Source organism: Haematobia irritans, chromosome 2, assembly GCF_050003625.1.
Source record: "Haematobia irritans isolate KBUSLIRL chromosome 2, ASM5000362v1, whole genome shotgun sequence".
NCBI lineage: Eukaryota > Metazoa > Arthropoda > Insecta > Diptera > Muscidae > Haematobia > Haematobia irritans.
Genome location: NC_134398.1, coordinates 14,332,072 through 14,345,477, shown reverse-complemented (window position 1 = coordinate 14,345,477; position 13,406 = coordinate 14,332,072). Strand labels below are relative to the sequence as shown.

General features: G+C 28.1%; 1 protein-coding gene across 1 annotated transcript; it reads right to left on the bottom strand.

Annotated features, from left to right (window-relative positions):
• Positions 1–660: 660 nt before the first annotated feature.
• Positions 661–2,487, bottom strand: LOC142224465 (uncharacterized). The gene has a single exon (XM_075294237.1). It carries the CDS (start codon positions 2,485–2,487, stop codon positions 661–663), a length of 1,827 nt encoding a protein of 608 aa, XP_075150352.1.
• Between the last annotated feature and the right edge of the window lie 10,919 nt (positions 2,488–13,406).

The window sequence follows — 13,406 nt, the reverse complement described above, 5'->3', positions numbered from 1 at the left end:
GTTTCTAGAAAATTTTGACAAAATATTCTATAAAGATAACATTTTGACAAAATTTTTTATAGATATAAAATTTTTGACAAAATTTTCTGTAGAAATAAAAGTCTGACAATATTTTCTATAGAAATAATACTTTGACAAAATTTTCTTGAGAAATAAAGTTTTAAAAATATTTTCTATAAAAGTAAAATATTAGCAAAATTGTCTATAGAAATTAAAATTTTAACAAAATTTTGTATACAAATTAAATTTTGACTAAACTTTTTATAGAATTAACATTTTGACAAAATTTTCTGCAGTAATAAAATTTTGTCAACATTTTAACAAAATTTTCTATAAATTAAATATAAAATATTTCTTTCGAATAAAACAACATTTTTGTAAACAAAAATGTTATCAACAACTTCAAAATAAGATTTTGTTTAATTTGGTAGATTTCTGTTAAAAATTTCTTCAAATTTTGGTAGATTATTTTTGGCACTAATGGCAACGGTGCGGTGGTACCGGTCTTCGGATAATTGTTGATTTTTGGTTAAGCATACATATGTATGTCTTTCTGCGGGATCTATAATATAAGATTTTATACAGTGTAGCAATAAACTAAAACAATTTCTCAAAAACCAAAAACTTTTATTATGATATTTTGTAAAAAGCTTCATAAATTCAAGAGACTACACGATATTGAGAATAATACAACAGCTCCATAATGAATACAGATGCACTAATTGTCATTCCAATGATCACAAGCATCCACACCCAACACAAATCATCAGTTGACAATGGCTTAGGGTCACCATTTCGATTGATGTTAGGGTACTGCAGAGATATTTTCTTTAATTTCAAAGTATCTGAAAAGGCATGGGATTGCCAAGCATTCAAAAAACCCATTGCATGAATTTGATGTATCAGATAATCCAAAGGTTCCTTATACGGTGAATGTTCCTGTAGCAGAAGGGCCCAGGGTATAAGACGAAATATGATCATGTCATCATAGGTACAGAATATTTTATGCGTAAGATATCTTTGTCGCATATTCAGTATCTTCCATTGTGATAAGCCTGAAGCAAAAGCAACAGTGGAATTCGAACCCAAACGCATACCATCATATTGGGTAACATTATCGATTATATGAACTGATCGGTATATGGGCATAAACATTCCTCCCATCATGGGTAGATCATCTCTTAGGAGAATAAGTGGCACATCTGAATCTTGAATATCAGATACAGTTCGAATTTGTCTATGATATGGTGGTGTGGTAAGAAGTGTTTGCATATTAGCTGAGAAACGAATGCTAAAATTCAAACCCGTGAAAAATAATACAAGATAAATGATTTTCAAACATCGCCAATTTGCCAAGGAGGCTATAAAGGATTGACCCAATATGGCTGGGAGAACTCGTTCGTTGAAGAGAAAGTTGCTGAAATTGTAAACATTCTCCAGTCTATAGTCCACCAGGGCCAGTACAAAGGAGAATAAAATTACATAGATTATCAGAGAGCCCAGAAAATGACCATCCAAAAGAACTCCAAAAATCTCTTTAACCCTTAGAGCTTGGGAGCAAGGTACAATTAACATTACATAACTAATCTCATAGGGATATGAACGATGTAGCCATTTTGGACATGGGCCCGAAATATCCATAGCCATGGGTATGTCTATTAAATTCTCTTCGACCAATTTAGTAACCATTGAGAAGTGACGTTCCTCATTTAATTTCAATGGTTCGTACATGGTTACTGAGGCATTGAAGAATTCCCCAAAGAGTTGAACCAATCTGGCAACATAACCACTTAGTTTATATTGACCCAAATTGTCCTGATAGTATATGGAGTGTGGAAAATGTTGATCCGAATAGGTAAGAATTGTTGCCTTTTCCATATTTCGCCAATGTTGAGGAAAATACAAATTTCTGGTGAGACCAATTACATCTCTCTCGAGCACATGCCATTGATACCGTGGATAAGGTTTAAGTTGATCGTACTGCATATTGGAGTTAGTTTTCATCTCTGGGAAATGTATAAGAAAATTTGTAAATTTGTAGTTCTGGCATAACTTCAATATGCCATCTTTGAATTCATTGCGATCTTTAATATCCTTGGCCAGCAGTAATATTCTAGACTCTCGCATATAATTTAAACTTGTGGCCGCGGTTTCCATTAACATCTCATCAACTGCTACAGTCATTCCAATCACAACTAAAATCTCTGAATTATAAAGGGGCTTAAATTCGAATCCTTTTCCATTTCGATTGTAGAATATTTTTGGTATTGGATATTGAAAAACCGGATCAAGATATTCATCCAGAATAGAGGTCCTTTGCATCACCAATATACTATGGAATTGTTGCTCCTTATAAATTTCTTTTAACATATTTAAAAGTCTAAATGAAGTTGTATTTAAATTTTCCTCCATGATTTTCATTGATTCCGTCTTTGTAGCTGCCAACATTAAAATCAAAATTTTAATCATAAAGCGATAAAAGACCATTTTACTTGAAGATATGAAAAAACTCTGTTATAATATGGAGGAGGACACACTTTATGTTGACCTCCAAACTTTCTTCGCTTATTTCACTTATGTTTATTGTTATTAAATAGCAGTCTATAATTTTCCAAATAATTTCTTTACATTAAACTAATGCTAAAACAAATATTTGCCTATTTCCTCTGTATATTCCCATTTACCATGACAGTACTAATTTATCGAAAATTAGCAATTAGCCTAGACCAATTCTGTGCTTTTGACCAAATTTCCTATAACAAAGAAATCGGGAGAAAATTTTCTATTGCAGAGATATAATAGAAAAAAAACTTTTCTATAGAAATAAAATTTTAACAAAATTTTCTATAGAAAAAAAATGTTAACAAAATTTTCTATAAAAAATTTGTTTTTTTACAAAATTTTCTATAGAAATAAAATTCTTACAATATTTTCTATAGAAATAAAATTTGGACTAAAATTTTCTATAAAAATAAAATTTTTACAATAATTGTTAAAGAGAAATAAAATTTGGACCAAATTTTTCTAGAGAAATAAAATTTTGACAAAATTTTCTTAGAAAAAAATTTTGAAAAAGACTTCTATAGAAATAAAAATTTGACAAAATTTTCTATAGAAATAACATTTGGACTAAATTTTTCTATAGAAATAAAATTTGGACAAAATTTTGTACAGAAATAAAATTTTGACTAACTTTCCTATAGAAATAAAATTTTAACAAAATTTCCTATAGAAAAAAAAAATTGACAAACATTTCTACAGAAATACAATTTTTACAATATTTTAGAAATACAATTTGTACCAAAATTTTCTCTAAAAATAAAATTTTTACAATAATTTCTATAGAAATAAAATTTTGACAAAATTTTCTATAGAAAAAAGTTTTGAAAAAGTTTTCTATAGAAATAAAATTTTAACAAAATTTTCTATACAAAAATTTTTTGAAAAAGTTCTCCATAGAAATAAAATTTGGACCAAAATTTTCTAAAGAAATAAAATTTTTGCAAAATTTTCTATAGAAATAATATTTTGACCAAACTTTTCTATAGAAATACCATTTTGACAACATTTTCTTTAGAAATAAAGTTTTGACAAAATTTTCTATAGAAATAAAATTTTGACAATTTTTTTTTGTAGAAATAAAATTGTGACAAAATTTTCTATAGAAAAAAATTTGACAAAATTTTCTATTAATATAAAATGTTTACAAAATTTTCTATAGAAATAAAATTTTGACAAAGTTTTATGTAGAAATACAATTGTGTCAAAATTTCCTATAAAACAAGTAAGTAAAGTAGAAAGTCGGGCGGGGCCGACTATATCATATCCTAAACCACCATTACAGAATTAGTAATCATAAGCATTTGTGGGGTAACATATAGGTCTGGGAGATAAACCGCAGTTGCATATTTAAAAAAATTAAGGGGTACATGTCTATGGGTGCTTTGTGTCGATCCGACTATAGCTCATAGTCAATGTTGCCACGGAAATTACTATATTTTTCGTTAAATTTAAAAAAATTTTATGGTTCTAAGTACTTTATTATCTTAGAACATGAACATGCAATATATATAACTTAGAATATAAATTTGTATTACCACCACGGTTGCCAGTTGGTAGAATTCTACCCAAATTAGTAATCAGTTTTGTTAAATCTCTATAAAAATAAAATTTTGGAAAAAGTTTTTATAAACAAATTTTTGTGAGAAATTTTTCTATAGAAATAAAATTTTGACAATAAATTCTATAGAAATAAAATTTTGAGAAAAAACTCCACAGAAATAAAATTTTGAGAAAATTTTTTATAGAAATAATATTTTGAAAAAAATTTCTATAGAAGTACAATTTTGACAAAATGTTCTATAGAAATAAAATGTTGACAAAATTCTCTACAGGAATAAAGTTTACCACACATTGTTAAAGATCATGCCTTGCCGGCTTCTAATTTCCTCCTCTAGAGCCACCAAAATGTAAAAATTATTACAAATTGTGTTGAGAGAAAATGTCCTACATTGTGGCCCTACGTCCCTACAAGACGCTAAATATTAGAAAAGCCCTACATAAAAGGAATTTCCCCTACTTCTAGCAACACTGGCTGTGTTGATATTGCGCCTACGGCCACTAATATTGAGCCCATTATTAAAAAAGAGAAAATCGTTAAATTAGTGTGGGTAATGAATACAAATTTATAAAAATCGAGCAATATTCTTATATAAGAGCTACAAGTACGTATTAGTACGATCGGCTAGTACATCAAAATTTGAAATTTGAATAACATTGGTTAATAAATAAGAGTACTATGGCCAAAATTTGGGAAAATGGAGCGATGCATATATATGGAAGTTATATCTAAATCTGAACCAATTTGCATAATATTTTGCGGGTTTGATTAATACCACAAAAGGTTACCTTGTGCAAGATTTGAGTAAGATCGGTTAAGAAATTAGGCCTGTATGGTCAAAAATGAGGTTATTAGGGGCGAATTTTTCAAAATCGGGTGATACATATATGGGAGCTATATCTACATCTGAACCGATTTCGATGAAATTTTGCACATATAGTTAGTACTATAGAGGACTGGATCTAGCCAACTTTTAGTAAGATTGTAAGATATATATATGAGAGCTATATCCAAATCTGAACCGATTTCGATAATTTTTTGCACATATAGTTAGTGCTATAGAAGACTACATTTAGCCAAATTTGGGTAAGATCGGTTGATAAATACATATATATAGGAGCTAAAGCTAAATCTTAACCGATTTCGATGATTTTTTGCACATATAGTTAGTGCTATAGAAGATTATATTTAGCCAACTTTGAGTAAGATCGGTTGATAAATAAAGGTTTTGTGGCCAAATTTGGGAAAATCGGGCGATACATATATATGAGAGCTATATCTAAATCTGAACCGATTTGGATAAAATTTTGAAGACTTGAAGGGCGATGGAAAAGATTATCTTTTGCCAAATTTGGTGACGATCCGTTTGAAAAAACGCGCAACGTGACCCCATTTGTCGAAATCGGGCCATACTTATATATGGGAGCTATATCTAAATTTGATCCGATTTCTTCCAAATTCAATAGCGTTCGTCCTTGTGCCCAAAAAAACTCCCTGTACCAAATTTCATCAAAATCGGTTAATAATTGCGACAACAAATACATGGACAGACGGACGGACGGACACCAAGCGCTAGATCGACTCAGGAGGTGATTCTGAGTCGATCGGTATATATTTTATGGGGTCTAAAATCAATATTTCTGGTAGGCACATTTTTTGGCCGATCAAACTTATTATACCCTGACCACTATGTGGTTTAGGGTATAAAAATTTGATAAAATTTTCTATAGAAATATAATTTTGGCAAAATTTTCTATAGATATAAAATTTTGACCAAATTTTCTATAAAAATAAAATTTTGACAAAATTATATTTCTATAGAAAATTTTATCAAATTTTTATACCCTAAACCACATAGTGGTCAGGGTATAATAAGTTTGATCGGCCAAAAAATGTGCCTACCAGAAATATTGATTTTAGACCCCATAAAATATATACCGATCGACTCAGAATCACCTCCTGAGTCGATCTAGCGCTTGGTGTCCGTCCGTCCGTCTGTCCATGTATTTGTTGTTCACAGGATTCCGGTCGCAATTATTAACCGATTTTGATGAAATTTTGATACATTTTTGAGAAAATTTTCAATAGAAATAAAATTTTGAAAAAATTTTCTATAAATCTAAAATAAAAGTTTCTATAAAAATATGCTGACAAAATTTTCTATAGAAATAAAATGTTGACAAAATTTTCTATAGAAATAAAATTTGGACCAAAATTTTCTCTAGAAATAAAATTTTTACAATAATTTCTATAGAAATAAAATTTTGATAGAATTGTTTATAGAAATGAAATTTTGAAAAAATTTTCAAAAGAAACAAAATTTTGACAAAGCTTTCTATAGAAATAAAATTTTGACAAAATTTTCTATAGAAATACAATTTTGAAAAAAATTTTCTATAGAAATAAAATTTTGACAAAATTTTCTATAAAGATAAAATGTTGACAAAATTTTCTATAAAAATAAAATGTTGACAAAATTTTCTATAGAAATAAAATGTTTACAATATTTTCTATAGCAATAAAATTTGGACCAAAATTTTCTATAGAAATAACATTTTGACAAAACTTTCTATAGTTTTGTTTTGTTATTGTTGGTTTTGTTCTTTAAGCATTGTTGTTGTTTTTTATTGCAGCTTAAAACCATACATTGATTAAACTACAAGTGTAGCTTAACCAACAGAAGAAATGAATGTTTGTCAAATTTATTTGGGCAAAGCCCTATAGACTGCAAGATGGTTGGGTGGACGCACGTTTCGGAATTACCACATTCCTCATCAGCATCCTCTACTTGCAGCAAAACAATCAACCAATTATCAGAATAAATTCAGGCAGTTTATTAAACCCAACAAAAACCGAAAAAAGGTTTTACATTGATAGCCGGCTTATGCCGAAATAAATTCGAAACAAACATATCTCTTTTCCTATGCCACTGTCAAATCATCGATTTGAATTCAGTTGGCTGGGTTTATTTTGAGCGTGCCTCCTCTTTTTAAAAAGTTTTCTATAGAAATAAAATTTTGACAAAATTTTCTATAGAAATAAAAATTTGACACAATTTTCTATAGAAATAAAATTTGGACCAAATTTTTCTATATAAATAAAATTTAGACAAAATTTTCTACACTAAAATGTTGAGAAAATTTTCAATAGAAATAAAATTTTGACAAACTTTTCTATAGAAATAAAATTTTTTCGTTTTGTTTGTTATTGTTGGCTTCTCTTCAATCGTTATTGTTGTTTTTGATCTCAGCTTAAAGCCATGCATTGACTAAACTACAAGTGTAGCTTAACCAACAGAGTCAAATTTATTTGGGCAAAGCCCTATAGATTTTGACAAAATTTCCTATAGAAAAAAAATTGACCAAATTTTCTATAGAAATACAATATTTTCAATATTTTCTATAGAAATAAAATTTGGACCAACATTTTCTCGAAAAATAAAATTTTTACAATAATTTTATATAATAACTATGCAAAAATTGGTCCATATCGGTCCATAATTATATATAGCCCCCATATAAACCGAAAAATAAAATTTTTACAATAATTTTATAGAAATAAAATTTGGACAAAAAATTTTCGGTTTTTACAATAATTTCTATAGAAATAAAATTTGGTCAAAAATTTATTATAGAAACAAAATTTTGACAAAATTTTCTATGGAAATAAAATTTTCAAAAAATGTTCAAAAGAAACAAAATTTTCTATAGAAAAAAATTTTGAAAAAGTTTTCTATAGAAATATAATTTTGACAAAATTTTATATAGATATAAAATTTTGACAAAATTTTCTATAGAAATAAAATTTTAACAAAATTTTATATAGAAAAAAATTTGGACCAAAATTTTCTATAAAAATAAAATGTTTGCAAAATTTTCTATAGAAATCAAATTTTAACAAAATTTTCTATAGAAATACCATTTTGACAATATTTTCAATAGAAATAAATTTTTGAGAAAAATTTCAATAGAAATAAAATTTTGAAAAATTTTTCTATAAATATAAAATAAAATTTTCTATAAAAATAAAATGTTCACAAAATTTTCTATAGAAATAAAATGTTGACAAAATTTTCTATAAAAATAAAATGTTGACAAAATTAAAAAATAAAATTTGGACCAACATTTTCTCTAAAAATAAAATTTTTACAATAATTTTTATAGAAAAAAAATTTGGACAAAAATTTTAACTAAAAATAAAATTTTTACAATAATTTTTACAGAAATAAAATTTGGACAAAACTTTTCTATAGAAATAAAATTTTTGACAAAATTTTCTTTAGAAATAAAATTTTGACAAAATTTTCTATAGAAATAAAATTTTGAAACAATTTTCAAAAGAAACAAAATTTTGACAAAACTTTCTATAGAAATAAAATTTTGACCAAAATTTTCTATAGAAATAAAATTTTGGCAAAGTTATCTATACACTAATAGAAAAAGTTTCGTTATATTAACGAAATATGTCGTTGATACACCGAAATTTTTCGTTAGTATAAGGAATTTTTTAATTAAGGTAACGTTTCGTACTATTAACAAATATTTTCATTGTATTAATGAAAATGTTTCGTTAAATCAATGAAAATTTTTCGTTGGCTGAGTATTAATGAAATTTTCTTTGTGTGTAGAAATAAAATTTTGACAAAATTTTCTATAGAAATAAATTTTTGACAAAATTTTCTATACAAATAAAATTTTTACAATATTTTCAATGGAAATAAAATTTTTACAATATTTTCTATAGAAATAAAATGTTGACAAAATTGTCCACAAATTTACCTGAAATAGGTTCAATTAACCAGCTACGTTGAACAGTTTGCAAAGGAAACTATTATATTTGATGCATGGTGTTGGGTATTTAAAATTCGGCCGGACCGAACTTATCACTTGTTTTGTTTCAAATATGTAATAGGTAAAAAAATACTACACATTATTTAAATTTTGTCGAAAAGACCTAAAAACATTTTAGAAAAATTGCGAATTTTTGCAAATATTTGGGGTAAGACGTGTCAGACAAGCATTAAAATGCAAAAAAAAAAAAAAAAAAAAAAATATATATATATATATATATATATATATATATATATATATATATATATATATATATATATATATATATATATATATATATATATATATATATATATATATATATATATATATATATATATATATATATATATATATATATATATATATATATATATTATTTATTTGGCAAAATATTACAATTTTTTTAATTCACATCCAAAACACTGAATTCGGATCACATCGTAAGAAGTGATGCTAATTCAGTGCAACGGCTGTTGAAATGGTGAACATCTGTCTTATGATAAGCCCATGTAGAATTCATCGTTTCTGCGCCAAGTTTGCACCACTTCCGCACCCAAGAAGAACATATTCCCTACTCTTTTGGCGACACTTTTTCTGTTGGGTGGTTTGTACTTCGATAAGTAATGATGGACTCCTTTCCCTGTTCGAGTTTTGGGAAAACTTAAATTTAAAATGCAATTCTCAGCTTCTTTGTCACGAAATCAATAGAAAAATCATATGTGTAGAGATAAAATCGTTCAAGGAAAAAAATATAACCAAAATTTTTAGAATTAAAATTTAAGTTAAATTTTAAAAACTATTCAATTAAATATTTAATTGGTTCAACAAATTTTTTAATTGAAATAAAACTTAATTGCACTTTTACATGTAGCCCCCATCTAAACCGACCCCCAGATTTGGCTTGCGGAGCCTCTTAGAGAAGAAAATTTCATTCGATCCGCTTGAAATTTGGTACGTGGTGTTAGTATATGGTCTCTAACAACCATGCAAAAATTGGTCCATATCGGTCCATAATTAAATGTAGCCCTCATATAAACCGATCTCCAGATTTGATTTGCGGAGCCTCTTGGTAGAGCAAAATTCATCCGATCTGGTTGAAATTTGGTACATGATGTTATTAGTATGGTCCCTAACAACCATGCAAAAATTGGTCCACATCGGCCCATAATTATATATAGCCCCCATATAAACCGATCCCCCGATTTGGCTTGCGAGGCCCCTAAGAGAAGCAAATTTCATCCGATCCGGCTGAAATTTGGTACGTGGTGTTAGTATATGGTCTCTAACAACCATGCAAAAATTGGTCCATACGGGTCCATAAATATATATAAACCGATCTCAAGATTTGACTTGCGAAGCCTCTCTAAGAGGTTGAAATTTGGTACGCGGTGCTATTATATGATATCTAACAACTATGAAAAATTGGTCCATAATTATATATAGCCCCCATATAATCCGATCTCCAGATGTGATTTGCGGAGCCTCTTAGAGAAGCAGATATAATCCGATCCGGTTGAAATTTGGTACGTGTTGTTATTATATGGTATATAATAACCATGCAAAAATTGGTCCATATTTGTTCATAATTATATATAGCCCCCATATAAACCGATCCCTAGATTTGAACTCCGGTGCCTCTTGGAAGAGCAAAATTCATCCGATCTGGTTGAAATTTGGTACGTGGTGTTAGTATATAATCTCTAACAACAATGCAAAAATTAGTCCATGTCGCCAAAAATAATCTACCAACATTTTATTTCTATAGAAAAATTTTTAAAAATTTTATTTCCATAGAAAATTTTGTCAAGATATTCTTTCTATAGAAAATTTTGTCAAAATTTTATTTCTATAGAAAATTGTGTCAAGATTTTATTTCTATAGAAAATTGTGTCAAAATTTTATTTATAAAGAAAATTTTTCAAAATTTTATTTCTATAGATTTTTTTATACCCTCCATCATAGGATGGGGGTATATTAACTTTGTCATTCCGTTTGTAACACATCGAAATATTGCTCTAAGACCCCATAAAGTATATATATTCTGGGTCGTGGTGAAATTCTGAGTCGATCTAAGCATGTCCGTCCGTCCGTCCGTCTGTTTAAATCACGTTAACTTCCGAACGAAGCAAGCTATCGACCTGAAACTTGGCACAAGTAGTCGTTATCGATGTAGGTCGGATGGTATTGAAAATGGGCCATATCGGTCCACTTTTACGTATAGCCCCCATATAAAGGGACCCTCAGATTTGGCTTGTGGAGCCTCTAACTGAACCATATTTTATCCGATCAGGCTGAAATTTGGTATGTGGTGTTGGTATATGGTCTCTAACAACCATGCATAAATTGATCCACATCGGTCCATAATTATATATAGCCCCCATATAAACCGATCCCCAGATTTGGCTTGCGGAGCCTCAAAGATAAGCAAATTTCATCCGATCCGGCTGAAATTTGGTACATGATGTTAGTATATGGTCTGTAACAACCATGCAAAAATTGGTCCACATCGGTCCATAATTATATATAGCCACCATATAAACCGATCCCCAGATTTGGCTTGCGGAGCCTCAAAGAGAAGCAAATTTCATCCGATCCGGCTGAAATTTGGTACATGATGTTGGTATATGGTCTCTAACAACCATGCAAAAATTGGTCCACATCGGTCCATAATTATATATAGCCCCCATATAAACCGATCCCCAGATTTGGCTTGCGAAGTCTCCAAGAGAAGCAAATTTCATCCAATACGGTTGTAATTTTGAACATGGTGTTAGTATATGATCTTTAACAACCGTGCCAGAATTGGTCCATATCGGTCCATAATTATATATAGCCCCCATATAAAACGTTCTCCAGATTTGACCTCCGGAGCCTCTTGGAGGAGCAAAATTCATCCGATCCGTTTCAAATTAGGAACGTGGTGTTAGTATATGGTCGCTAACAACCATACCAAAATTAGTCCAATCACACAAAAATTGGTCCATATCGGTTCATAATCATGGTTGCCACTAGAGCCAAAAATAATCTACCAAAATTTTATTTATATAGAAAATTTTGTCAAAATTTTATTTCTATAGAAAATTTTGTCAAAATTTTATTTCTAGAGAAAATTTTGTTAAAATTTTATTCGGTTCATAATAAAATTTTCATAATTGTCAAAATTTTATTTCTATAGAAAATTTTGTCAAAATTTTATTTCTATAGAAAATTTTATTCAAATTATATTCGGTTCATAATCATGGTTGCCACTCGAGCCAAAAACAAATCTACCAAGATTTTATTTCTATAGAATATTTTGTCAAAAGTTTATTTCTATAGAAAATTTTGTTAACATTTTATTTCTGTAGAAATTTTTGTCAAAATTTTCTTTCTATAGAAAATTTTGTCAAAATTTTTATTTCTATAGAAAATTTTGTGAAAATTTTATTTCTGTAGAAAATTTTTGGAAAATTTTATTTCTGTACAAAATTTTTGGAAAATTTTATTTCAGTAGAAAATTTTTGGAAAATTTTATTTCTGTACAAAATTTTTAGAAAATTTTATTTCTATCGATAATTTTTGGAAAATTTTATTTCTGTACAAAATTTTTGGAAAATTTTTTTTCTATAGAAAATTTTTGGAAAATTTTTATTTGTTTAATGTATACCCCGTATGGACTAACTTACAATTTAGAAGACGGTGTTAAGAAGTTTTAAGATACCTTGCCATCGGCAAATGTTACCGCAACCCAAGTAATTCCATTGTGGATGACAGTCTGTAGTAGAAGTTTCTACGCAATCCATGGTGGAGGGTACATAAGATTCGGCCAAACTTACGGCCGTATATACTGGTTTTAATTGACTTTGGTGATTGATGCACATACTTTTTTTTTCTGATTCAATCACGAAATTAATTGATCAAATAAATTTTTTAATTGAAATGTTTTACGTCACAGTCCATTAAAAATTTAATTGATCCAATTAAAAAATTAATTAATACTATTAATTTTTGTGATTGGTATTTGTTTCAATTAAAAAAATTGTTTAATCAATTAATTTCTTTTAATTGAATATTTTTTAAAACTCAAATAAAACTTTAATTGAAAAAATTTTCGTGAATTTTTTTTTCTGTGTACTATCATTTCGTTGATTGAAGACATTTCAATCAAAAATTAATTGGATCAATTCATTTCGTGATTGAAGACAAAATAGATTTTTTGTCTGTGATTGCAATTGAAAAATCATTCTCTTCGGTGTATGATTGAAGCTTATATGACTGCAATTACGGTTTCTTGTAGTGTAGTAAAATGGGAATAGTTAATTTCCTTTTAATATTCTATTGTACAAACAATTCGTTCGAAAGGAGATTTTATCTAAAATAAAACTATAATTATGACTATTATATTTTGTAATCGAAAGGCCTTTGGACTAGGTTATACAATTTTTTTTGATTATAACTGCATAAAGTCAGTAACA